Source organism: Hyperoodon ampullatus (genome assembly GCF_949752795.1).
Source record: "Hyperoodon ampullatus genome assembly, chromosome: 6".
Lineage (NCBI taxonomy): Eukaryota > Metazoa > Chordata > Mammalia > Artiodactyla > Ziphiidae > Hyperoodon > Hyperoodon ampullatus.
The window spans coordinates 8373392-8400652 of record NC_136919.1 but is presented as its reverse complement, the minus strand read 5'-3'; the positions used below and the strand labels follow the sequence as shown (position 1 = coordinate 8400652).

Genomic DNA, 27261 nt, shown 5'->3' with positions numbered 1-27261 from the left:
AATAATAATAATGATAAGGATCGGTAGGTCTTCATCAAAGACCTGAAAAAGGGAGCGCTGCCCAGGAGGAAGGAACTGCACAGGCAAGGTAAGGGGGCGGGAACACCTGGACCGGTGCAAGGACCATGCAGGAACCCAGGTTCCCACCTGACCCTGGTGGGGCTCCCTTGGCATAATCTTCAGCCTCTGCGAGAGCCCAGAACCGATCGCTGGCCCCTCTTGTGCCCCTTTGCCAGCATATGCTGCAGAATTAGGAGGTAAGCTCATCCCACTCAGACGCAGGGCCTGACACACACACACACACACACACTCTCTCTCTCTCTCTCTCTCTCTCTCTCTCTCTCTCTCTCTCTCACTCTCACTCTCTCTGGCTCTCTCTGGCTCTCTCTGGCTCTCTCTGGCTCTCTCTGGCTCTCTCTGGCTCTGTCTCCCTGCCCACCGCCCCAGGGGCTGTTTTGGAGTCTTTTGTTGAGCTGGTTGAATAAGGGATCTTGCATCTGTATCTCTGGTTCTTAGGATGGCTCTGCCCCCCAGATGACTGGAACCATGTCTCCAAAGCCTGTACCCTTTGGGACCATCGAGGGTGACCCAGAGGGGCCCCCTTACCAGCCAGTCTTCCTGACTCTGCCCCCAGAACTAACTCCCAGAGTTGACTGGGGTGCCTTTCCACTGAGGGCTTGTGTCTGTTCAACAGCTCAGGTAATGCTGATAGATTGTCACCCCCACTTTATAGGTAAGGAAACTGAGGCTCAGGGTGACTTGGAGACCTTCTGAAAGACACTTAGCCTAGGGAATTCCCTGGCGGTCCAGTGGTTAGGACTCCACTCTCACTGCTGAGGGCCCCGCTTTGATCCCTAGTTGGGGAACTAAAATCCGGTAAGTGCAGCACAGCCAAAAAAAAAAAAAAAGACACTCAGCCTAAAAGGGGAAAGAGGTGGGTTTCAAACCTAGTCTCACATCAAAGCCTAAACCTTCCCCCACCTCGTAAAGCCTCTTCACTCCCAACACAGTTTCCAAGGCTCTGCCCTACACTTCCTTGCTGGATCTCTGCCTGTTCCCTAGAGGCAGGCAACACAGGCTTTACAATCCCCATTCTACAGATGGGGAAACCGAGGTTCAGAAAGGCAAAATGACTTTCCCAAGGTCACACAGCTGGTGGCTAAGAGCCAAGACTGAAGTCTGGGCTCTCCAGCCCCTACCTGGTCGGAGCTGGCAGGGAAACTTCACTCCTACTGGGTCCTCATTTGTCAATCTTCTGTGGACCTCAGTCTTCCTACTTGCAAAATGGGTGGGTGGGTCCCTATTGGCTCAGCTGATCTAAAATCTCGAAGATGATCTAATCAGTACTGGGCTCGCCCCAGGAGCTGACTGGGATGCTGGCCTCAGCACCTTTTTTTTTTTTTATTTTTTTATTTTATTTATTTATTTTTGGCCATGTTGGGTCTTTGTTGTTGCGCGCAGGCTTTCTCTAGTTGTGGCGAGTGGGCGCTACCCTTTGTTGCAGTGCGCAGGCTTCTCATTGCGGTGGCTTCTCTCGTTGTGGAGCACGGGCTCTAGGCGCGTGGGCTTCAGTAGTTGCGGCACGCGGGCTCAGTAGTTGTAGGGCACGGGCTTAGTTGCTCCGCGGCATGTGGGATCTTCCCAGACCAGGGCTCGAACCCATGTCCCCTGCATTGGCAGGCGGATTCTCAACCACTGTGCCACCAGGGAAGCCCTCAGCACCATTTCTGAGCTGCTGGTGAGTAGGCTCTGAGTGGAAGCTGACCACAGCCCCCCTCGGGCTGGACAGAAGAACTGGGGATGGGCGGTGCAGCAAGACCCAGCATCACCCCCACTTGCAAACACGGCACCGTCTCCACTGGGCATTCAGGCTCTGGGCTCAAGTTCCAGCTCTGCTACCAACTAGCTGTGTGACCTTGGCCAAGGTACTTCCCTTCTCTGGGCCTCTGTTTCCCCCTCTGCAAAACAGCACAACAGTATCTGCCTGCTCAGGTTCTAAGAAGATCAGTGGCTAACTAGCATAATGCACGTCACCCTGGCAAGGAGGCATGCTGCTAATGGGGGCTCCTGTAAAGTGCCTCTTGTCTAAGGTTCCTCTAACCCAGGGAGAGGCCCTTGAAACAGGTGGCGCAAACCCTGGCCTGCCCCGGCCCAACCCCAGGACCAGCACCACCAGCGGGCAAGGCAGCCAGAAGAATGTTCATCTCTGATTTTCCGAACTGACAAGTTAAGGATCACACTACTTCCTGCACTCAGAGAGCGGGGGCCGGTCAAGAACTGGGGAGGCCCCAAGGTGGCCTGAAGTCCCCTGGTTACTCTGGGGGCCGCTGCGCTCAGAGAGAAGGGGCTTGCTGAGCTGAGGATGGGAGGAAGGAGTGCAGAGGTCCTCGGAGAAAGGGCCCAGAAAGGTACCTTCCGAGAGCCTCCAGTGCCAAGCTAAGGAGATGCTTTGCCTTCTCATGGCCCTCCCAAGCCCAGCACACGCCATACCTGTGCTAAGCCTCTTACCTTGATCATCGCCCCCAATCCTCAACTCAGCCCTGGGGCAGGTGGTGTCTGAATTGGAGGAATGTTTAAGGCGTGGAGATGGAGCCCCAGAGAACTGCCAAGTCCCTCAGCCGGGAAGCAGCAGAGGCAGGATCTGAGCCCAGGTCTGGGAGCCCCTCTACACTGACAAGGCACTAAGACGAAGAGGACGCTCTCCAGCCAAGATCACATCAGCCCTGTGCCAACCATGGGGGCTTCACGCTGGTCCCGGCCCTGGATTGGCCCGAGCTGAGGGCACTGTGCCAGACCCACCCCTGGCTCATCCGGTCCCTCCAGTGGGCTCCAGGGACATACCTCACCCACGAGCCCGGCCCCGTTTCAGGGCTGAGAGATTTGCCGACTGAAACCAGGAGGGCAGCACCCTGTAGGGTGGGGCAGGGCCACAACCGGCCTGCCTGGTTCCCAGGGCCCGGGGGAGCAGGCCCGGGACGGGAAGGTGGGGGAGGCGACCGGCGATACCAGCCCCACCCACCCCGGAGCCAAAGGGACAGCAGAGGCAGAGTGGGGGTAGGGACTGAGTTTCCCTGTGTCACAGAGTTGTCCGAAGTACCACCATCTCCATCACCTGCCTGGCACAGCCAGGGAAGCTTGAGGTCCAGAGCAGTGGTGACACTCTCCTAGGGTCACACAGCATGTCCTGACAGAGCTGGGTCGGCATGCCAGCCCTCAGTGCCCGGCCCAGGGCCTTTCTGCTCAACACCCCCTATTATTACTACTAACACGTAACAGCAACAGCCACTTGCTCAGCAGCTCCTCTGGACCCACGATGGCGCTACACATTACATGGAGTTACTCTATGTGTTGTCCCCACTTCACATAGAAGAAAACTGAAATTCAGAGAGTTTAAGTGATTCCTCTAAGGACACACAGCTTATAAATTACATGGACCCAGAACAATCTGAGTGTTAACAGGGAACAAAAGTTTGGGCAAATGCATCTCACCTCCACCTTCCAGACTGCCAGCCCCTGGGGCGCCCCACAGCACTGGCCCTGTGGGTGGCCGCCAGCAGAAAGGCCGACGGGGCTCCTGCTCAGGACCTGTAATCCGGGGGGGAAGCTGGCAGAAGGCGGGGAATGACAGGCCCCATCAGCCAGCAGGAGAGGAGGACTGGCAGCGCACCCATGAGAAGAGCCTGAACCAGCAGCTGGAACCCTGCAGAGCCAGGAGGGGACACGACAGCTGGGTGCCCCCGGCCCAGGCCAGTCCTTGTCCATAAGGGGGACAGCACCCAGCGAGGGCAAGGGACTGATGCAGGGTCATCCGACTTCTGGAGCCAAGAAGGTTCCCACCCCAGCCGTGTTCTGCTCCCCAGAGCAAGGCCATCAGGGTGAGGTGGGCGTCCTAGCTGCCCAGGGGCGGGTCGAGAGGCCAGTACAGCTCAGCCCACCTCCACACCAGGCCCCTCCCATCTTACCCCTGCCACGGCCTCCAAATTTCTACCCCCTCGGCTCCCGTTTCCCTCTGATCCTTCCCACACACAGGAACCACGGGGATCTTTTTGTTACAGCTCTCACCCTGAATCTCCCCTGCTCAAAAATTTCCACGGTTCCCGCTGCCTTTAGGACAAAGATCAAGCTCCTCGGCGTGCCCGCAGACCCCTGGGTGCCCTTCCTCCCCGTGGGGTCCCTCCGGGTCAGGGACACCCCTCCCTTCTCACTCTCCACTGCACCATCCCTTCCCCTGGGAGGTCCCCAGGCTGGGTGGGACCTCCCCCCACCTCCCGTGATTGCACAGTGGGTAAGGCCTGTGCCCTGTCTCATACCCCCAGGCAGTACCCACCACATCTGGGACAGGACCTGGCACAAAGGAGGAACAGGAAGGAGTCCCGAGCGAGAGGCCAGAGGCAGAGGTCCTGAGCCAGGGACCCCGCCCCGCCCCCGGTGGGGAGCCGCCGCCCACACTGAGCAGCACAGCTCCGCACCCCCCCGAGATTCCTCACCACAGAAAGGGATGCCCGAGCCGGGGCCGCGGCTGGGTCCCGGGGCCACGAGAACGTGCACCATGCTGTCCTTCCTCCCTGCCGGCCTCAGGTGCCCCGCAGGGACCCTCTGCTGGGTCACCCCTTCCCTGGGGCCAGTTATGAACAAGGAAAAGCCTCACTCTGTAATCCAGCAGCCCCCAGCATGCCAAGGCCCGGTAACAATGGACACCTACCTGATGGTGCGCCAGCTCCGTGCTTCACGTGGGACATCAAGACAGCCCCGAGAAGGAGGGTCCTCATCACCCCCGAGGACAGAGGGGGAAACGGAAGCATGGAGCAGCTAAGGAGCCTAGCCGGCCTCACACAGCTGGTGAGGCAAAATGCCGGCTGGTGACGTCCAGCACCCTGCAGGGGGATTTGCCACACTTTGAGCCCTGGCAACAGCCCTAGGAAGTGGGTACAGGTATCACCCCCACTGAGGACACAGAGGCTGTGAGGCCCAGTGGCTTGTCCAAGGCCAGCCAGCTGTCAAGTGGAGAACCCCAAATCCAAGCTGGGACTCGAACCCAGGCTCTCTGGGCGGTGGAAACATACCGGAGACAGTCACGCAAAGCGCTTTGTAAAGGATCTCGCTGGACCCCAGAGACCAAGGCTCATCCATCACCGAATTCTCAGCACCTGCCACGGGGCCTGGCCCACTGCCGCCCGCAAACACATCACGCCAAATCCCTCCCTCCCCCCAACAATGTCCCACCTTCCCACCTCCACGCTTTCACTTGTGCTGTGCCCTCTGCCTGAAGCTCCCTTCCCCCTCTTTTCCACAGTTCAAACTCTTAGCCAGACTTCAGGGCCCTACTCAGACATCATCTCCTCCAAGACAATGCTTTGCAGTTTCCCATTTGCACGTAATTATAATAATAAGTGGGGCATGAGCTAATGCATGTAACACTTAGCCCAATGCCAGGCACGAAGGCAGCTCCCATCTATGTTAGCAATTATCGTCAACATTATTTCATTCAACCCTCACCCAGATTTACTGTTAAACCCACTTATAGATGAGGAAACGGAGGCTCAGAAACGTGAAGTGATTTCCCCAACATCACACAGGCAAGAGCAAAACCAGGACATAAAGCCAAGCCAGCCTCTGTTCACCACTCTACCCCAGTACCTAGAACTGTGCAAGTCACAAGTCAGGAGTCCCTGTTGACTCTCTGGCAACATTTCCAAACTCGCCTGGCAGCTCCCCAGGTCAGGGTGGCATCTCGGTCACATCTGTATCCCAGGAGCCCAGCGCAGCACCAGCCCTGGGAGAGGAGAGTGGGCTTCTCACAGAGGCAGGTGTGTTCTGGGGCCAAGCTCGAGGCAAGAAGCAAACCCGGGGCTCAGAATGGCCTCTCTGGGCCTTAGTTTCCTCGTCTGTAAAATGGGCATAAGGTGATAGTTCCCCCCTCTCTCCTCACTCAGTGACTAGGGGTCCTGGGGAGATGTTAGCTTCTGTCGTTAACAGTCAAAGCACCCTCAGGAGATGCTGGTTTTGCTGCTAACAAAGGGCCACGTGAGCCTTATAAAGGTTCGTGGCTGTGATCTTAACCTCTAGCACCTGTGGAATCCCTGCCCTAGCGTGTTCCCTCATTAACGGGCCAGGCACACACGCTGGTAACAGGCCACCGGACCTGGGAAGGGCACTCTGAGATCAAGTCCAAGCTCCCCATTGGACAGATGGGGAAACCAAGGCTGGGGGAGTGGGGGAGAGGCAGCCAGGGCCCCCTAGCCTTGCCAGTGGCCCAGCTCCTCCTGAGAGCAGCCTGGGGAGAGGAGTCTGGGGCTTCAGCACCCAGTGAGAAAAACTGCCTCTGGTCTTGGGGTCTCTGGCCTGGATCCCTCTCCCAGAGCCCACCCTCTCCGCCTGGCCATCTCCTCCCCCTCCTCCCCAGGCTTGGACGTCACCTCCTCAGGACCACCCCCGCCAGGACAAGTCCAGTGCCCCGAAGTCTCCACCACCACAGCCTTGGTGGTTTTTGCAACCACCGTGACTGTCTGGGGGTGGGGGGTGGGGTGGGGTGGTGACACAGAGACCCAGCGCCAGGCTCACGTCTGGCCCAGCCGGGTGCTCGACAAATGAGTGCTGAATGAACCACCCGCGGTGGAAGGTCACCCAGTTTCGGATGCCAAAATGGCGGCCCCAGGGGCCTGGGAGGGAGGCTGAGCAGGGTAGAAGCTAGCCGGGTCTCCCAGCACGAAGGCAGCTTTGGGGCAAGGCAGTGGGACCAGGAGAGGCCGGCCAGGAGCCCTTACAAAGCTGCCTTTAAAGCTCTTCTCGGTTAGCAAATGGTTAGCAAATATTTAACCACGGCTCAGCGACCCAGGTCTGGTGGGAGAGCGTGCTCAGAGGAAGGAGGGGGATGGAAGGGGGGGCGAAGTGGAGGCCCAGGGAAATGCCCCACCCTCCAAAGGCAGACCGCAGACCCGCACCCGCCAGGGGCTGCCCTGCCCTTACACCTCGAGGAGGCCGCCTTAGTGGGAGGAAGTCGATTCCCATCTTGACACAAACAGAAGGAAACAAAGGCCCTCTCATCCCCTCCAGCCCCTCCCTCCCCGCCTGGCAGAGCCCAGTGTCGGCTGTGGGCACCCGACAGTTGGTGGCTTGTTCTGGGAGCCCAGACCCAGGAGTGCCTGCTCCCTGGGAACACAGACCCAAGCTGGGGCAGGTGCAGAAGAAGTGCCAAGGCCCCCCTGCAGTACCCCCGACCCAGGGCAGGACCGGCCCACCCACACCGGCCCCGCGCCACTGCCACTCTCACTGGTCTCCAGAGGCTGGTGTCCTGCACCAGGCCCTGCCACGGCCAAGGCCACACCCCAGGCCAACAGAGCCATGAAGCATGCAAAGGAAGGTTGAAGGCAGCCTGCAGGACCAGCCTCCTTAGACTGCTCACCCCTCTCCACTTCCCCCATCCTCCTGCCCCAGAGAGCCCTGGCTTGGGAGCCCGACAGACACGGAACAAACCCCAGCTCCGTGGTCCGGTGCCTTGCTCTGAGCCTCAGTATTCTCCTCCGTGCACTAGCGATAATCGGCTTCTCCCTCGTACGGCTGTTGTCATCAGGCCGGGCACAGAGGCGGCTGATCTGTGACGGTGATTTTATAAACACTGACCTCCATCCCGCTCACACCCAATCCCCGTTCCTACTGACTTCTCAGCAACATCCCTCACCTGTTCCTACTGACTTCTCAGCAACACCCCTCACCTGCGTGCTCTTCTTTTCTTCCTTGCCACGCCCACTGGAGCATGGTTAAGATCACAGCCACGAAACTTTATACGGCTCACGTGGCCCTTAGCCCTCTCAGCCTGGGACCTGGCCATCTGTCAAAGCTGCCCCTAGGCCGTGGTGCCCCTCAACACACGTCTGCTCTCCGCCCACAGTGCAGAGCGCTGAGGCTGGACCGGGTGCCCAGGGCACACTGCCATGGCACCCTCACGCTGGCGGGTGCCCACCACAGGCCCAGACCCCTGTTTGAGAGCCTACCGCCAACTTTCCCCATAGCACCCAGACTAGAGTTAGACCCTGAGATCCCAGGCAGAACTCGCTGCCTGAGCCCCTCCTCCGTGACCAGCCTGACAGCCAGCATCACCACCCAGCCCCTCCCACCAGCCACCAAGAGGCAAGGTGCTGGGGACAGCCTGAAATCCACATCCCCCGTCAGTCAGCTCAGGATCAACCAAAATGGTAGCTGGGGCAGGACCAAGGACAAGTGAGGGTCTCCGGGGCTCCACTGTGCTGGCCGAGAAAGGTTTTGTGTTGCCCTCATTCATTCATTCATTCATCAATTCATTCATTCATTCATCAACCACAGGGCACTGGGTATTCAGGAGTGAGTTAGACAAACCCACTCCCTGTTGTCTAATGAGGGAGACAGACTCAACAAAACCTACAATGGGGCTGGGAGCAGCAGAAGAACCCAGAGGAGGGGCAGCTAACCCAGCCCGCGGCATCGGGGAAGGCTTCCAGGAGGAGGTGGCACCCGAGACATGAAGGGGTGCTGGCAAGGTGAAGGAGGAGGTTTGGGCACGGAGAGCATGCCACGCAGAAGACACAGGAAATGCACAGATTCAGACACGCGAGAAAATATTCATCTGTTCCACAAACATCTCTGAGTACCTTCCTGTGTCGAGAAGGGCACTTCCACAGAACAGTGTAGTGTCAAGGTTCTGGAATTTGATCTCAGTTCAAATACTAACCCCACTGCTCATTGACTGTAGGACTTTGGACATGTGGCTTAATTCTCTCTGAACTTCAGTTTCCTGGGCTGTAAAAATGGGAATAACAGTGGTACCCGGCCCGCGCCCCCCCGTCGGGTTGTCATAAGGATTCAATGAAACGAGTAAAGCCACAGAGCCTGAGCAGGTGGGGCTTGTATTATCAATGATGATGCCTGAATAACTGAAAGGAGTTCCACCTGCCCGAGTGTCGGTGGCCGGGGGATGAGTTGTTAGGTGGGCAGTGGGGTCTTTCACAAGCTCAGGGGTCCCACAGTGTGTCCACCCGTGCTACTGGCAATTTTCTGTGATGTGTTTCGTGCCATGAAATGGGAACCAGAAAAGTGGAATCAAAACAGCAGCTACCCGGTCCCTCTGCAGGCCATTCAGAGGATGGGAAGGTAACACGCTTGGGGTCCAGTCTTTCTGGGCCCTTGTCCCTCAGAGGTTAACTATTCAGAAAGGAGAAGTGGGCGGAGAAACATCAATGAAGATTCAGAAAGCAAACACCCAACAAACCATAAGCCACCAAACCTCGGTAGACCACAGCTCCCTCCGCTCCACGGCACTGCAGCTGGGCCACTTCTTTGTCTCTCTGAACCTCCACTTCCCACAGGTAGCCTCACAGGGTGGACAAGGCCAAGGGCGAGGCTAGATGGGAAAGTGCTTTGAACTCCACCAGGGCGGGACCACAGTGTCTTGCTTTCCTGGTATCTTGTATTTATACCTCTCTCTCTTTTCTTGTCTTATTGAATTGACTAAGACGTCCAGATCAATGCTAATGAAAATACCTCTGTGGTTTCAACATCAAGTTTGCTCAGGCTTGCTCAGTATGTGACGAATGATGCTGTAAAGGGCTGAGTACCAGGTAAGGACTGTTAAGGGAAAAAAGGGAGGACCTAGCTCAACTCCCAAAACAAAAGAGTTGGATAAGTCTCAGGAAAAGAGATGCCGTGGAAAGCCAGCCATAGCCAGGCCCCGGCCGAAATGGAGCCTGTTCTCGAGTGACCCACCCACGGCAGACAGGACTCCAGAATGGGCTTTCCATCTCAGGGGCCCAGTGGTGGGGCAGGTGGCCCCTAGAGAGTAGGGAGCTCCCTGTCACTGGAGGTATACAAGCAGAAGCTGGATGGCCAATTGGCAAGGAGGCTATGGAGAAGAGTCTGTCCCAGGAGAGGCGTTAGCAGTAACAACACAAACAGACAGGGACTTCCCTGGAGGTCCAGTGATGGAGACTCCACACTTCCACTGCAGGGGGCACAGGTTTGATCCCTGGTCGGGGAACCAAGATCCCGCATGCCACGAGGCTGGGCCAAAAAAAAAGATAAAACACAGACAGACCCAGCTCTGCTACTGACCATGAACTTCCCAAGCCTCAGTTTCTTTATACATAAAATGGGGGTAAAAATAGCATGCACCTCAAAGAGTTGTTGTGAGGACCAAATAAGAGAATGTGTGAGTAGTGCCTGGTGCTCTGCCTGACTGCTGGTAAGAGCCCGATCAATGTCAGCTGCCATTCTAATAAGAATCAATCACTAATAAGTGCCAGTTACTCTGGCCAAAGCCTAATGGAAAAAAGGCTAGGGACTTCCCTGGTGGCGCAGTGGCTAGGAATCTGCCTGCCAATGCAGGGTACATAGGTTCGAGTCCTTGTCTGGGAAGATCCCACACGCCGCGGAGCAAATAAGCCCGTGCGCCACAACTACTGAGCCGGCGCACCTAGAGAGCCCGTGCTCCACAGTGGGAGAAGCCACCGCAATGAGAAGCCCACACAACGCAATGAAGAGTGGCCCCCGCTCGGCCAACTAGAGAAAGCCTGTGCTCAGCAACAAAGACCCAGCGTAGCCAAAAATAAATAAAATAAAATAGATAAATTTTAAATAAAGAAAAAAGGCTAAACACAGACACACAAATCCCACACATTTCATTAGCCGAGTGCCCTCTGACACCATCCTTTTCACTAAGTCCAAGTCAGCCTCCTTCCCAAGCTGCTGCCTCCCCCTGTCCATCCCCCTGCCCATCTATCTGTCTATCTATCTTCCTATCTATCGCTCTATCCCTCCCTCCCTCCCTCTCCCTCACACACACTCACACACACACACACACACACACACACACACACACACACACTCCCTCTCTCTCTCTCTCTCTCTCTCTCTCTCTCTGTCTCTCTCTGTCTCTCTGTACTGCCTGCAGTGCTGGCTCCCTGGGTCCAGAGGGAAGTGGGGTGGGAGCAGGGAGAGGGCGCAAGGCAGGGCGGGAGCAGCAGAAGGAGACCAGCCCAGGAAGGGAGGGAGAAGGAAGATGAGCCACTATGAAAATTCACTCACGTGCTCGCTGCTGGGCCAGAAGGAAACCCAATCCCAGGCTGGAATGCCAGGGACCCTCAGCATGGAGAGGCTTCATGCAGATAGAAGATGGAAAGTTTATTCAAATAACAAGACTCCAGCGGGCTGCCCTCCTGAGCCAGCAAAGGACACAGGCCCTGCCCCACCCCGGGGTCACCAGCTGCGTGTCTCCTCGGGCTCCAGCAGGCCCAGAAGGGAAGGTACAAGGGCAAATCCCCCGGGAGGCCCTGCCAGCTTCACATTCCTTGTTCCAGGTGCCTGCATGTCCCCCACCTGTGCTTCATGGGAAACTCTGCTCTCGGCCAACAGGCCCACGTTCTGTGTCTGCTCCTCCGGGGGTCAGGTGAGGGTGAGTGGGGACGGGCTCACCGTCTCCCCTGGCAGTGATAACAGATACCAAGCCCAGATTTCCAGGCGGTGATGCAGGGTTAAGAGTGCTGGGGCCTGGGATTTCCCTGGCGGTCCAGTGGTTAAGGCACTGCGCTGCCAACGCAGGGGGCATGGGTTCAATCCCTGGTTGGGGAACTAAGATCCCACATGTCACGTGGTGCGGCCAAAAGATTAAAAAAAAAAAAAAAAAAGCCCTGGGGCCTGAGTCCGGGCACCTGACCGCAACTGGGTGACCCTGGGCAAGTCCCTCATCCTCCCTGGCTCTCCAGCACGTCTGTCCAGTGAAGGGGCTGGACTCCATCGGGCTGAACCCTCAAGGCCTTCCTCAGACTATGACTGTCCCTGACAGCCACATCCCCCCATTCAGGGCAGAATCCCGTTAGTCATCAGCATAACTTTGCTTTAACAATTAACTGGTGTCTGTTTCCCCCACGAGGACAGGGACCCTGTCTGTCTCATTCATGACCTATGCCCAACACCAAGCACAGCACCGAGCATATAAAACCTGTCCCTGGCTGTGAGATTACACCAGAGCCCTCCATTCGGTCTCCCAGGCATCTTACGACACAGGAAAAGGTTGGGGTTTTCCAGAAAGGCCAGCTCAGGCCTGGGGACAGACCCTTCCCAGCCCCAGAGGCAGTGTTTGCCAGGGGCTCTCCAATCCCAGTAGGGCGCTTCCTACACAGGTGGGGCCTCGCACCTGGAGCCAGCCAGGCCAGCCCAAGGTCACACCTCAGCAGCAGAAAAGGTCACCACCCCATCACGCAAACCGAGCTGTCACCTAAGCTCGGATCCTCAGTTTCCTCTTCTGGCAGATTCTGTCAAATGATACAGCACCTGCAAAGGGCCTGGGAAATTGGAGCTGAGCAGGCCCTGCACTTGAGCCTGGGGTGAGGTAAAGGGACAGAGGAGGGGGGTGTCTGCGGGACTCTCACCTGGGGCCGGCAAGTCACCCTGCTTCTGTGTCCCCCATTAGAGGAAGATCCCGGCCCCACGGAGGGGGACAGATGTACCAGCACTTTGAAAAACCACCACCAAAGGGTAGTGCACATGAGGGGCACTGCTGCCATGGCCAGCAAGAACCACGGCAAAACCAATTTCTGGGCAATTCTGCTTCCCCCAAATACCTGCACTCTCTCAGCTCTGGGGCTCTGCAGAGCTGCCCTTCTACCTATGACTCGTCTTTCTTCATGCCTTGGGTCTCACCTAGACATCCCCTTCCCCAACAAGCCTTCCCTGACCCCCCAAGTCTGGGTCACTGCCGCTCCCTTGGCTCCCAGAGATGCCCTCACTCCCCACCTCGGCGGGGGTTCCATGCTGGGTCCTTCCTCCCAGAAAGGGGTCCTTGGGAGGATGAGGACCATGGTTGCCTCCCCATCCGGCACCCCCAGCCCCACACACGACCTGGCACTGAGCAGGCTCTCAAACAATGCTGGGATCGATGGATTAATCCCATGGAAATGATTAAGGCTGTCCAACAGAGCCCTGCCTGCAACAACGGAAAACAGAAACAACCCAAGTGCCCGGTGATAGGCGTTTCGCTGAGCAAGTTAAAAGGCAGGCTATTGCGGCCATAATGGAATATTCTGTAGCCATTCTACATGCTTCAGGGGGATGACCAGGATGCAGATGCCCACAGCCCACTGTAGATTTTCATCTTCTTCCTGTTACTTCTCTTTATCTTCTAATTTTTTTTGATATTAGATATTGCTTGTGTAATGACAACAACAATAAAAGGGGGGGGGTGCTCTGAGGAAGCTCAGAGTTGAAAGGTGCAGCCTCCAGGGGCTGAGGAGGTGACCTTTGTTGGATGCTGGCAGGTGGGAGCCATTGTGGGTCTGAGGGGGAGGTCAGAGCTCACTGCCAAGACCTGACTTTAATAGCATCCTGTCGCTCGACTCCAGCCTGCCAGGGCTCCTCTGGGAGGGAAGCCCTGACCTTGGCGGGGGCGCTGGACCCCAAGGACAGAAACTCTCAGCTCTGAAGGTTCACTTCGTGCCAGGCGCCAGGCATGGCTTCCGTCATAAAGCTCACAACACCACGAGGTGGTTATGCCATCCCCACTTTACAAATGGGGAAACAAGAGACACAGAGAGCTGAGGCCACAAGGCAGAGGGGGAGCTCTGAGCACTGCAGAAAGGGGTCCCCGAGCCCAGCCTTCCGCCTCACACACCTTCAGCAGCCGACGTCCAGCTCTAAGCACCCAGCGGGCCTGCGCACCACACGGGGACCTGGGCCATGTCCTGGCCGGAGCAGTGAGTGGGGTGTCTAAGGGTTGGAGGACTGGTGGCTCACAGACCCGCCCAGCTGGATGAGAACAGCACGCTCCTCTAGCCCCACTGTTCCCACCATGCCCACCTGCACTGCCTGGCACAGAGAGACTCCACGCTGGAGAAGCAATCCACCACTTCCCGGTGTGAACCCCCCGAGTCTCATCCATCCACCCACCCCCCCGCAAAATCTCTATTGACATGTTGATCAATTTCCTTCTATATTTTTTCTACACCTGCACAGACATACATACTTGCAGACGTACAGCACATCTTCACTTTCAATGGCTATGCAGTCCTCAAGGCTGGTGGTCATTGTCCTAAAAGCCAGATGACATCCCAGGCCCTGGGAGGGGCCAGCAGCAGGACCCTGGCCTGTCACAGCACCCCTCCTGGACAGACCCGTTTTCCTGACCAGGAACTGAGACACCAAGAGGGGAAGGGACTTGGGCCACGTGGAGGACTCTGGGAGAATCCCTGGGCCACCAGGAGCCTGTTTCCTCATGTGACAGGAGGGCAAATAACAGGCATCACTGAGAGATCAGGCGGCCGAGCTCCTCCCGGGCCTGGTGCAGGGCCCACGTGGGCGAGCTCTCTAGGAGCGGGGTCGTTTCATCACGATGTGCCCTCTGATAACTATTTAATTAATGATTGGCCGGTAACCCCTTGTTCAGGGCATCCCCCCAGCCAAACCTTGAACTCTACATGGGCAGGGCCTGGGCGAGCCCGGTTTGGGTGCCACGCACACAGCGGGCCCTCAGTCAAGGTGTGCCCCTGCGCCTGATGCACAGTGAGTCAGTCGGGGTGCCAGGACCCAGGTGTCCCATCCCCAGCCTGTCACACCAGGGCTTAGTCCCAGAGGCCCAGAGCCCAGAGGGGTCGGGAGCCAGGGGGAGGGTTGGCCCACCCAAGATCAAGTCCCTGGGCCCTGCCTCTCCAGGCCTCACCCTTGGGGCTCAAGGACAAGAACAAAAGACTCAAAGCCAGTGAGTCAGACTGAGAGGAATACACGCCAGGAGAGAGGAAGCTGTGTGTGCGCGGCTGCACGCACACCAGGCCTGTGGTCTCAGACCAAGGTGGGGGCAAACACTCCTTCCAGACGGGCAGAGGGGAAGTCAGAACCAGCCAGGGCTGTGCCCCTGCCCACGTCTGCCCCGCCCCTCCACACCCCCCAACGCACTCTCTGCACCCACCAGACCCTTCATCCAAATAGCTTCAGGTCCCTGTGCTGCGAGATGGAAACCTTGCAGGACACTGACTCATTCATTCGCTGCTAAGTAATTAATTTAAAGTAACAAATTTTAATTATAGCTATTGATTATTGAGCATTTACTATGCCCGGCACTGTGTTAAATATGCATAAATGTAACTGATAAATGCACATAATGCAATTTAATCTTTACATTAAAAGCATATCCAATATAATAAGGGAAGTAGTAGTATTATCATTCCCATTTTACAGCTGGTGAAACCAAGGCATCAAGAGCCACAGTAACTGTCCTAAGGGCACCTGGCTAGGAGCTAGTGGAGCCAGCTCTGTCCCTCGAGGCCACACTGTCTGCCTTGTAGTGCTCGTATCACGGACAAGAACCTAGGACCACAGCCACATGAGGCTTCCGGAGGAGGCCCCCACCCAGCCTGCCACGAGTGGGTCCAGGGAACAGCACTCCTGGCTGCAGGCTTGGTCCGTGGGTCCTGCAAGGCCTCTCAGGGCCTAGAACTTGGCCCAGAGGACCCGCAAGAGGCTCTCGCCCAAATCCTTCACTGAACCCCGGTGGAAAGTGAGGCCCAGCATGGAGGCTAGGCCGAGCTCCCCTCCACGGCGCTGGACTCTCAGAAGCCACACGGGGGGCTCAGGAAGAGGGGAGGGGAGGCGAGGGGCTCTGCCCCTAATCACACAGGAAGTCTGCTGAGCCCCACCCTGGGGGGCTCCAGGCCTGACCACGGCCCGGCCCCCAGCCTGTAGGGCAGGCCCCAGAAGCACCTCCTCTCAGATTCTGCCACGATTTCAACAGGAAAACAGGAAAGCTGAGCTGGGTGGCCTGCTACAGCCCGACTCGGAGTGGAGGTTTGTCTCCCAGGAGCAGGCAGGCCTGAGAAAGTAACCCTTCTGCCCTGAGAAGGGGGCCTCACCTCTGACCACAGAGACTCAGGTCAGGCTGAGAGAAAGGGCTTGCTGTGTTCAGCCACTCGGCCCAAATCGTGTCCCACCCCGTGCCCCCCAGCCACCCTCCTTGAGATGGAATCGCCCCATTTTTGAGACGGGGGAACTGAGGCCCAGAGAGGGGAAGCCCCCTGCCCAAAGCCCCACAGTGAGCCGTGACTATGCTGAGCAGAGCCCGGAGGGCTGCCCTCGGCCGGGCTGAGTAGTGGTCGTCCTGAGGGATCGGGCCTCTCCCTGCTCCTTTTCCTGGCAGCCCGAAATATGGCAGTGGGGCTGGAGGGGAAGGTAGCTTGGCTTTTTTTAATCCTCCACAACACCTAGCTGTCTGCATGTGGACAGGCCTGGGCTGTCTCCTCAGACACAGGCCTATCTGTGAGGCCAGCACAGGGCCGCTTCTCTCATAGAGGGCTTGTTTGTTTACTCAGTTTTCAAAATTATAACCTTCACAGCCCCACCCGGGCCCATTGCTCCTTCCTGACCAGCCTTTGCTGTCTGGGGTGTCCAGGAATGGAAAGGGCCCTGGGTTCCCGTCCCAGGTCTGCAGCCTCTGAGACCCTGGGAATGTCCTTTCCTCTTTCTGGGCCTCAGTTTACTCACTTATGAAATGGAGGAGAGGATTGGTCAGATGATTGCGAAGGGTCCTTCCTGGCAAGCAGGGAGGTCTGGGCCAGAAAAGGAAAGCAGCCACGGCCCATCAGCAAGCTCCAAACTCAGGGAAAGGGGGATCTGTGGCCTGAGCAGGCCAGGCCGCGAGCGAACCTTCCATGCTAACCGCAGCTCCGCAGCCCAGTGGGGCCCAGACTCCCCAAAGCTTCAGCCCTGTTCTCTTTTCTCCCCTTCCCACTCCTCTCCAGAGAACACTTCCAAAAAAACAAACAAAAAACAAAAATGGAAACAGAAGTGCAATTGTCAGCCCACTCCCCTCTGGAGGTCCCATCACTCCTAAAATCCCTGGCGGGCAAATGACACTGCTCCCCCAAGGACTCAGCTAAATGGAACTGCCATTTACCCAGCGGGTTCCATGTGCCGGGAGCAACTGCCTCCCAGAATCTTCACATGCCCCAGAGGCAGGGATCACCTTCCATTTTACTGAAGGCGGAGAGTAACTTGCCCAAGGCCACGGGGCCTTTGCTGGCAGAAGCCAGTTGCCTCCAGGTCAAGGCCAGACATGTTGCCTCTTGAGTTGGGCTGACCAAATTTAAAACTAACATGCACTTTAGAAAACATAAAGATCCACCGTCTTTGTAACACAAACCACATTGCATTCAGCTTGATGGAAGCATCTTAGACGGCATGAGTCCCTGAGATCAGGGCTCGCGTCACTGCTTCATCCCCATCACCCAGCTCAGGCCCAGCACAAGACAGGTTTCAGAGTGGGCTCTTTCCCTCCACAGCAAGATGGCATCACACAATAAGTAACTGCTGGGCACCTGCTCTGTGCCTTCAACACAGCCCAAGGCCCACAGGCTCCCAAGAGGTCAGAGCCAGGAGGGCACTAGAGATTGTGCTAGTGCCCCATTGCACAGATTGGCAAAACAGGGCCAGAGAGGAAGAAGGACTTGCCAGAGGTCACCTGGCACCAGCCCTGAGACTCTTGCCTCCCAGGCTGCACCTATAAATGGCTCCTGGCAGGTGGGAAGGATTCGAGGCAGGTAAATAAAGCACAAGAGGGTGAGTAGCTTCCTGCCCAAGGGACTCCTCTTCTAGAAGATTCTGGCTTCACAAACTTGGCTGGACACAAACAGCTGTCAGGCGTGGGGAGGAAGGACCACAGCTGCGGCTGGCTTGGCCACAGATGTGTGGGTGGGAAAGTGGGGTCCACAGTTTCCAAACCACAATTCATTTTTCCTCTGCCCCTCCTGGGTGCCTGGTTACCCGCTGGAGCCCCTGGCCCTGCAGGTGGACCCTGCACCCTGGCCCACGCCCTGCACTTTTGTTCCCGAGAGGAAGGACTCCCTCGGCCAGTGTCCTATCGAGGACGATGCGCAACAGTAATGACTGGTCGTAACAGGAGTCAGCACTGCCCACATCATCTCGTTGATCCCTCACAATGACCGAGCACATCTGGGCTACCTTAGGCCCACTTTACAGATGAGGAACCTGAGGCCAGGGGAAGGGAAGGCACCTGCCAAATGACGGGGCAGTTGAGACAAGATCTCGAAGCCAGGTCCTCAGAATCCAGGCCCACCCTCTTTCCACTCTGCCCCCGGAAGCAAAGGTTCTCATACTCAGAGCTGCTGAGGAAGGGAGTGAGTCTCCTGTCATCAAAGGAATGGGAGCAGGGGCAGCTAGGACCCCTGGCTACCTCAATCAAACAGCCTATGGGGGGGTCCATCAATCCCACAGGGCCAAGAACAGGCACCAGATCTTCCCAACCTCACACATCACCATCACCAAGGCCTGGCTGCTCCATCACTCACTCACTCACTCACTCACTCACTCACTCACACACACACACACACACACACACACACACACACACACACACACACACGACCCCTGACTGTACCCCATCTGCACTGGTTTGGGCCCCACTCACCACTGGGCTCTCCTCTCACCCACCCTCCTAGGCCTCCCCAGGACACTCAGGACAAAGTCCCCTCTTCTTCAGGGCCAGCCTGTGAGGCTCTCTCCTCTTCACCCCACCCCCACCCACCCATTGGGCCAGTTCCCCTCTCACACTTTCCTGCTGAAGGTCTCCCCCGCCCCCCGCCCCGAGAACACTCCTTACCCTGAAGAGGGACAGCCAGCCAGGCAGCACCACACGGGCAGGGGCTGTGTCAGAGTTTGGGTATCAGTGTGTCCCTGGTGTCTAGCACGGTGCCTGGCACACAGTAGGAGCTCAGTAACTACTGACTGAATGAATAAAAGAATGACCAAGTGTGTCTGGGGCAAGAGCTCATCACATGCCTGTGGGCTCTCCCAGGCATGCAGACGGCGACCCTCTCCCTCAACTTCTTACATCCAAACCCACCCAGCCCTGCCTTTAGAAGGTACCTAAGACCACTAGGAAAAGGTTTTCAGAGACAGAGAACTCCCATAAGTAGATACTGGTCTTGGGGGTCACAGATGGGAAGAAAAGGCACAGAGAGGCATAGCCATTGGTTCAGAGTCACACAGCAAACAGTCAACAGGACCAGGCTCGAGACCCAGATCAAGCAAATAATTCTGGACACGTGGCCAGGCAAGGGGCGGGGTGTGTTCCTATCTGTCTTTTGCCCCTTCATTCCTGGGCCCTGCCCAACATCGGACACAGAGTAGGCAATGCTGCTGACTGACTCTCCTGTGTGACCACAGCCCGTCTCACCACCCTCCAGGTGCCTGCTGACCGCTGCAGATGTCCAGGGCCACAGGCTGGTGCTCCTCAACCTGGGGCATGCCAACTCCCTGGAACACATGGCAGGGGTCTGGGTGCCTGAGGCTACAGGACAGACCTGGCCCATCTCCCTCCAGGTAGCGTCCTGGAGCTACCACGCGCTGTGTTCTCACCACTCACCAGCCCCGTGCTGCGCTGTGCAGGGGCTGTCACTCTTGATTCTACGCCCTGAGAAGCCAGCACTCTCATCCTCTTTAACGGAAGGAAGACACTGAGGCTCAGAGATGGTGGCCAACCCGTCCCCAAACACCAGAGTGGCAAAGCTCAGACTCGCACCCAAGCAGTCTGAACGCACAGCCTTGCCCAGACCTCTGGACTCCCTGCTTCCTTCTGACTTACCATCCACTGTGTCACCAGGCTGGTCCCTTCACCTCTGTAGGCCAGAGGTAGCACATCTCCAAACCGAGATGGTTCCCAGGGGTGGAACCAGGTGCCCTGGAGAGATGGGCACTTCCTGTTCTTCCAGTTTTAAAATCTGGGAGATCAGAAGATTGCAGTGTTCCGTGACTCCGGCCCTAGATTCCATCAGAAGAGGGGCATGGCTCCGCTCCACCCTCGAGGGATTGAAACCTCGGCATCTGCCTTCATCTTTCCTTCACACTCGGCCCAGCACCTTCCACAGAAAACCCTTCTTCCTCAGGCAGCGAGGTCGGTGGGGGTGGGGCAGGGGAAGGAAAAGCAGCTCAGGAATTTCTGTGACCGACCGCAGGAGGATGCTGCGAGGAGACCCGGGCTGGAGTGAGTCAGGAGCTCTGCCTGCGGAGGAGGAGCGGGGGGCGCCAGCAGGCGGGCAGGACTGGCCAAAGGCAGACTTGAGTCCGGCCGAGTAAAGACAGGAGGACAGATGTGTGCAACCCAGTCTCTGACACATGCCGCTGTTCCACTTGGCCCCTGCTCTGCCCCCGGGCCCCTAACCATGGCCTGTAAAATGCTGCGGAGGGAGGTGGAGGGTTCAGATGCAAAGAAACAAAGGAAGGCTTGGCACAGAGTAAGTGCTCGGTTAAACAATGGCTAATCTTACAGGTTCAGAGCCGGGGCGGTGCACTCCATCAACTACCATCCTCAGGCAGGAGACAAATCAGTAGACTCCCTGCAGGCTGCAGGCTGGGGAAGCGGCAGGACCTACGTGGTCACACCCAGACGCCATGGGCATCAGTCCCTGTCCCCAGCTCACCGGCAGCTCCTTTGAGCCCGCTCCCAAGGAAAGATGCTCAGAGGGGTCCGGGCCTCCCAGGAACGGGCCTCCCTTGAAACGCCCAGGTTGGTGGAAGCAGGCTGGGGGGTGCGGAGGGGGAGTATGGCAAGAGGATGAGTCTGTCTTCAGCAGGGAAGCTGACCAGAGCCGGAAAGGAAACAAACACAGTGACTCAGTTTGCCCCTGAAAACCACCTATTTGGTCACAGTGGAGCATGGCAACGTCCTACATTAGGGGAAAGGCTAAGAAAAACGTCTGCATGGATGGCCTCAGGTGGAACAAGATGTAGCTTTGAACGACGCTTCCAGGGAGGGTCTAATGACCTGGGAGAGATGTTTATTATGAATCGTTTAGTGCAAGGAGCAAGGCACAAATTGAGTCATGGTCTCAGCAATGTGTAATAAACACAGAAGGGAAATACCACGAAAGAATAAAGTTATTGCAGGATGGTGGCGAATGACTCCTAATTTTGTCTCTAACCCTCGTTCCTCAGGCGGCAGGAAGGGAGGCCCATGGCCCAGTTTGGGTTTAGAAAGGTCTCTTTGGCAGCGTGTGTGGGAAGGATGGAGGGGTGAGACGGGAGGCAGCTCTGAGCAGGCGAGGCCGGAGCTCAGGCCCCAGCAGTGGGAAAGGAACAGACGGAGTGGAGGCTGGATGGAGGGGGAGGGCAGGGTCAACGCCAACAAAAGCACGTTATGTAAGACGACACAAGAGCAGGGCAGAATCCCCAGACGCTTTACCCCCAGGGGCTGACCCAGACCTTGGCTAAGGGCAGCAGCACGGGGGAGGGGGGGCGATGGAGTGGGGAGCGCTGCTTCCGGCCAGCCTGGGCTCCTTCATCCAGGAAGCCACGCACCTGGGTTGGGGGGTGGCCAAATGCGGACGCCCCCACCCCTAAACTCCTGGGACCTTCAACCACTGCCCGAATGAAGAAAGGCAGGTTTTTAAAATCAACTTGGAGGAAAGATATTAACTATTCTGTTCAATAAATTAAAGATACCCCCTTTCTCATATCTGATTGTCAAAAGGGGTGATAATACTTGGTACTGAAGTACCACATGCTGTCAGGAGGGAGTGTCAAATGTTTACAGTCTTTTCAGAGGCTCTGTGTCAACACATCAAAACGTGACCCAGGAGTTCCATTTTGAGGCCGCTCTGACACCGGAACCTGGTGCAGGATGTGTGCAAGGAGGTTCGGGCAGCACCGTGATTACGAGCAAAACACTGGAAACTCAACGTCGGTTAACAGGGGTCTGGGTAAATAAACCTTGCCACGCACAGAAAGAAACCCACCCACAGAAGAAGGCAGACTCACGTGTTCTGACATGGAAGGGTATCCATAATATACGGAGTGAAACAAGTCAAACCACAGAAACATATAATTGGACCTCTTTTTATAAACAGAGTTAAATGTGTATGTACACAGATGGGCGTTTGGAAACAGTGACACACCAATCTTGAGGGATTTCTTCTGGGCAGTGGGATTGAAGGGAGGGAAGACGGAAGAGCTCTGCTTTCTGCATTTTCCACTCCCACATTGCTTGCGAGTGTGTTAACTTTTGCAATCAGATGACATTAGCAGTGGTTGCCTCGAGTTGGGAAGGACTGAGGGGGAAGCGGGGGTGACTACTAATGGGTGGAGAGTTTCTCTGATGGGTGATGTAATGTTCTAAAATCGATTGTGGGGAAGGTTGCACGACTGTGAATATACAAAAAACCATTGAATGGTACACTTTAAGTGGGTGAATTGGCTGGCAGGTGAATTGCGTTTCAATAAAGCTGCTATTTAAAAACAGAATTAGCAAGGGGAAAGGTGAGGCCGGCAGAAGGGAGGAGCGCAGGCCCTGGCAAACTTCTGCACAAGCGCTCCCGGATAATAAACCTTAAGGGCACTGTGTGTACGTGTGTGTGCCGGGGGGGCGGTTCCTTGGCCCCCACAATTTCATCTTGATCAACAGAATTTCTGGAGCAATGATTGAGTCTTTCAAGTACGTCCTTGAGGCAGAGCCCCCATCCCCCTGACCCACATCAAGCAGGGCCAGGCTTCCTTCCAAGGGCACGGCACCCAGCCCCTACTTGCATACCTCGAGCAACGGTGAGCTCACTCCCTCACCTGCTCCATCTTGGCTTATGTGGCTCAGACCATATGCAAAGAATCCCTCTTACAGCACTGATAGGAGCCAGCGGGCACTTGCACTCTTGTTCTTGTCCTAGCCTCTGTGCCAGGTAGAAGGTGTGAGTTGGCCTAAGCCTACCCCCCACCTCTCCATGTCTTAGTTCTTTCCTTGTCATATGGGTCCTCCCCTCACTGCTCTCTGGACCCACTCCAGATAGCCCACATCCATCTCACACGTATGCCAACACAGAAGGTAATCAAGGTTTCTAAAAACCCAGGTGGATTCCTGCATCCCAGAAACCAGCATCAACCCTGACCCCAGGGACTGGACAAACCTCGGAGAAACAGGACCTAAACCACAGCTGCAGTTAGTTGCTTGCTTCAAACTCCAAACACCTGGCAACTCTCAAGAACAGAGGGTAAAGAACAATCTCAATAATAATGGCAGTTGTTTGCTAAGCACTTACTAGGCCCCAAGCACTGGGCCAAGTTTCTGACCTGCATTATCTTATTATTCCCATTCTACAGATAAGAACACTGAGATTCAGATGCTGGCCCAAGGTCATGCCAGCTAACTTGCTGTGGAGTCAATGTTGGGACCTTGAGCTGGCTCAAATCTGAGGAGATTTGTGGGGAAACTCTGGGATGGTTAGGCCCTCAGAGCTGGAAGGGACTATGGCCCGCAGGGAAGACACCCTTTCAGTCACAGTGAGAAACAGACTGAAGAGAGTTAAGTAAGCGGCTGCCTGAGGTTACGCAGGCCTCCTGGCTCCCAGGCCAGGGTTCTTCCTCCACACAAACTCCCTCATGAAAGAAGGAAGAGAATCATCCTGCCACTAGCCCCACGGGGCCGCTGGTGTGAGAACAAGCCCCTGCTTGCCAGGAGCTTTGAAATCCCAGGATGAAAGGCGCCGTGACAGCAAAACAGCACCATGGGCAGGAGCGCGCCTGACCCCTGCCAGGACTTGCAGGCTGGCACTCACCTGCTCACCTCCTCAAGGCGGGTGCAAATCCCGGGGAGCCACTGGCCAAGCCACAGAACCCGACCAGGAACAGGCCTCGGAGCTCGGAGCACAGCTGACTTCTCTATGGGGCAGCACAGCTGACTTCTCTATGGGGCGGCCCTGGATCCCTGGGTCCGAAGGGCTCTGGAATTTTAACTGTCCTGCAGGAAAGTGTTGGCTGCTCTAGCTGCTCCGTGGGTGGGGTGAGGAGGATTCGAGGATCACTGGAGGTGGCAAAGCACGCCCCCATTCCCCACAACATAGGATCACTGGAGGTGGCAAAGCACGCCCCCATTCCCCACAACAGAGATTTCCCAGGCAGCTCCCTTCTGTGGGAGGGGGCTGGAGGCTCGCTGGTTTCCTCCCCTCCCACCCGGTACTGCAGGAGCTCCCTCAGGTGAGTCTGGACCAGGAATTTGAGGCATTTAAGGAGGGTTATTAATAGCACTGAAGTGTTGAGAAGAGAGAGGCCAGCAGGCTCTGAGTGGGCACAGCCCTCTTCCACCAAGCCTGGCATCCACAAAACAAACCCAACCCTGTCCAGGGGAGGACACTTCACCTTCTGTGGCCTCAGTCTCCTCTCCTGTGAAGTGGCAGTTCTCAGCCCAGGAGGCGGGAAGAGGGGGAGAGCCAGGGCTGGGTGTGGAGGGAGGAAAAACCCCACCAAAGAAGCGCAGCACACCCCAACCAGGCCGGGTGAGGGGCCCCAAGAGGAGGTCGTGAATGGATGGACTGTTACAGAGGCCCAGGAGGCTGCCACCAACAGGGAGGGGACAGGAAGGCTCCGCCCAGGCCTTCCTCCTCCCAGAGTCCAGGCCTGTCCTACAAGCAAGTATTCCAGGACTTAACCCCCTGCTGGTCTGACGCTGGAGAGGGTCTGACTCATTTCTTCATCACCCTCACCACTGGGCCCGGGCCCAGGCCTGGCACAAAGGGGGATCTCAGGCCGTAAGCCCAGGACCACAGTCACAGGACAAACCTCTGTGCCCAGCTGGGGTGGGAACCCGGCGTTAAGGGACCCCTGGTTCCTGTTCTCCAGGGGTGTGAGTGGCAGAACACAGCTTCTGAAACTCTAGAGAACTGCAGGACACATCATGATAAGTGTAGGCGGACACCGTGCTCTGGGTCCACCAGACAGAGAAAGGCAGATTCAGCCAAGAGGAACGGCCTCCTCTTTCCATAGGCTTCCCCCTCCATCCTACATGGACCAGCACCCCATGCACTGGGGTCTCCTCTATGCCAGGCTGTGCTAAGCAAGCTACGTGAATTGGCTCACTTAAGTCTATTAATAAGGAAGAAATCATTCACCCCATTTCGAAGAGGAGAAAACTGTGAGGGGCCAGGACATTAGGAGACTTGTCCAAGATCTCATGGCTGGGAAACAGATGCTAGGGTTCCACCCAGGCAGCCTCACGCAGAACTGAGTTTCCCAGGCAGCCAGAGGGTCTCACCCTCTCTCTCCACTCTCTGAGTTTTGGGGAGGAGGAACCCAGGACCCTGCTGCAGTCCCTGGGCTTCCCCAGGGAGTGGGGAGGGGCAGCTGCCCTTCTGAGAAGTGGCCACTGTGCAGAGGTGGCTGAAGGAGGGGGCTGAGGAGGCTGGGCTCCGGCCCTGACCAGCCCCCTAAACAAGCTGCCAGCAGAAGCACCCTGCTGTGCCGGAGTCCAAGGACAGGGATTCTGACCCACCCCTCCTGTGTATCCCATCTATCCTAGGCCCACTCCCCAGGCTCAGTCTCAGGCCTCGATGGGCCAATCCCCTGGAAGCCTCGGCCACGTGTACTGGGGCTGGGGCCAGGGCGAGCGGGGGACTGGGACAGCTAGGGAAGGTCAGGACACGCTGGCCGAGTGGGCCTGGACCGCTTCCGGGCGGGGATACCCAAGGTTAAGGGGAAGCTGCGACCCCTCCCATCGCTCTACTGCGGTAGTGTGTTGGGGGATCCGACGAGACCCGGCTCCAAGGGGTGGGCGGGAGTTCGAGTCCCCCCCGGGAGGGGGAAGGGCGGCCTCAGAAGGGGCCGGGAAGGGGCGCTCAGACGTAGAAGAAACAAGCTTGGACAACAGTCTTGGTCCCCCAGCCACTCCCGCCCTGCCCGGGGCCTGACTCTCCCGAGACCCCGGCAGGCTGGCCGGGATGGGGGCGTGGCCGGGGGCTCCCCGCCGGACCCCCTGCGCGCGCTGCGCTGCGCGGGACTCACCTGCGATGTGCTGGCGCCTGGCGTCGTCCAGGTGCGTGGACAGCACGTCCCCCATGGTGAGCAAGAGCCGCGGCCCTATCCGGCCGCCGCCTGCCGCTGCCCGCGCTGCTCAGACGGGCGCCACTGGCGCCATGGAGCCGGCCAGCCCTGCTCCCGCCGCTCCTGCCCTCTCTGGCTACGGCCTCGCCCGGCTCGCGCTTCGGCTCTAGCAGCGTCAGTCCGCTGACCGCCTCCGCCTCGCGCCCCAGCCCGCGACCCAGCAGCCCCACCGCGCCCGCCCCGCCCCGCCAGGCCACGCCCCTGGATCTGAGCCCCGCCCCCTCGTCGGTGGCTGGCAGGCCGGCGGGCTGGAGGGCTGGCGGGCTGGCTGGCGGGCGGGGCGGGGCAGGGGGCCGGGGATGCCGGGACCGCCCGCAAGACGGAAACAAAGAGAAGGTCGGAGAAAGAGAGACCGAGGAGAGACGCAGAGGGAGGCGCACCGGACCGTGATCAAAACGAAGAAAGAGATGGGGCTGGTGGGGGCATCTGAAAGAACGGGAGTGCCTGGGGGCTCCAGCCTGAGTGTCACCCCCTCCCCGACCCGCTTGGGAAGAGAATCACGCCGAGGAGGACGTAGGGGACCGGTAGGCGACGCCTAGGCGCACTCCTCCCGCCCCTGCTCTCCTGCCCCCAGCCCCGCCCGCCGCCGCCAGCCCTCAGGAAGTTCCCTGGCCTTGATCCGACCTGCCCCAGAAGGTGTGCCCTCCTGTCTTGCACAATAGTGCAGGGAAAAGGGAGGTGGCAGGCAAGGCTCCAGCCCAAAGGCACCCCTGGTCCCAGTGCCAGGCAGACATTCCTCAGGCTCGGCATATGGGTACTTCAGTTGGGAAGTGGTTTGTGAGACAGGGCAAGTCAGGAATAGAAAAAAAAAAGATGAAGTCTTTGTAAAAGACTCAGATTCAAAACCCACGGACCAGCGTGGACTTTGGGTACCGGGCCTGCGGGGCTGGGCATGATTGGGTCACGGGTAGCAGGGGAATGTGTTTCAATTCTACCCACACTATCCCCCAAGCTGGTAGAGGAGACAGGTTAACCCCTGGGATCCCCAAATCATGGACTGGGGTAGCAGAGGTCATCCTTTGGCTGCTGATGCTCAGACCTCCTGTACTGCATACCAAAAGTCACCCAGTTTCTGCTTGCTTACTCCAGTGACTGAGTACTTAACTTGTCAGCGTGTCCCACCCTGTAATTGGACAGCTCTTACTGTAAGTGTGACATAGGCAGAAAATGATGATAATAAAAATTAACTTTACTGAGCACGGGTGCTTCAGTCCTGTCAACGCCACAGAAGGTAAGTTTGAAGTTGACTAATGTGATCTAGGCCAGTGGCCTGTTAGGAACCGGGCCACACAGCAGGAGGTGAGCGGCGGGGGAGCGAACGAAGCTTCATCTGCTGCTCCCCGTCACTCGCATTACTTCCTGAACCATCGCACCGCCCGG

The 27261-nt window shown here is 57.3% G+C and overlaps 1 protein-coding gene across 1 annotated transcript in view; it reads right to left on the bottom strand.

Moving 5' to 3' along the window:
• NIBAN2 (niban apoptosis regulator 2) overlaps window positions 1-25923 on the bottom strand; it is a 49942-nt gene extending 24019 nt beyond the window's left edge. The window contains exon 1 of the mRNA XM_079707195.1: window positions 25783-25923. Within this exon, the coding sequence (XP_079563321.1) occupies window positions 25783-25837 (55 nt within the window). The 5' untranslated portion in view covers window positions 25838-25923. The remainder of the gene's footprint in view (window positions 1-25782) is intronic.
• Between the last annotated feature and the right edge of the window lie 1338 nt (window positions 25924-27261).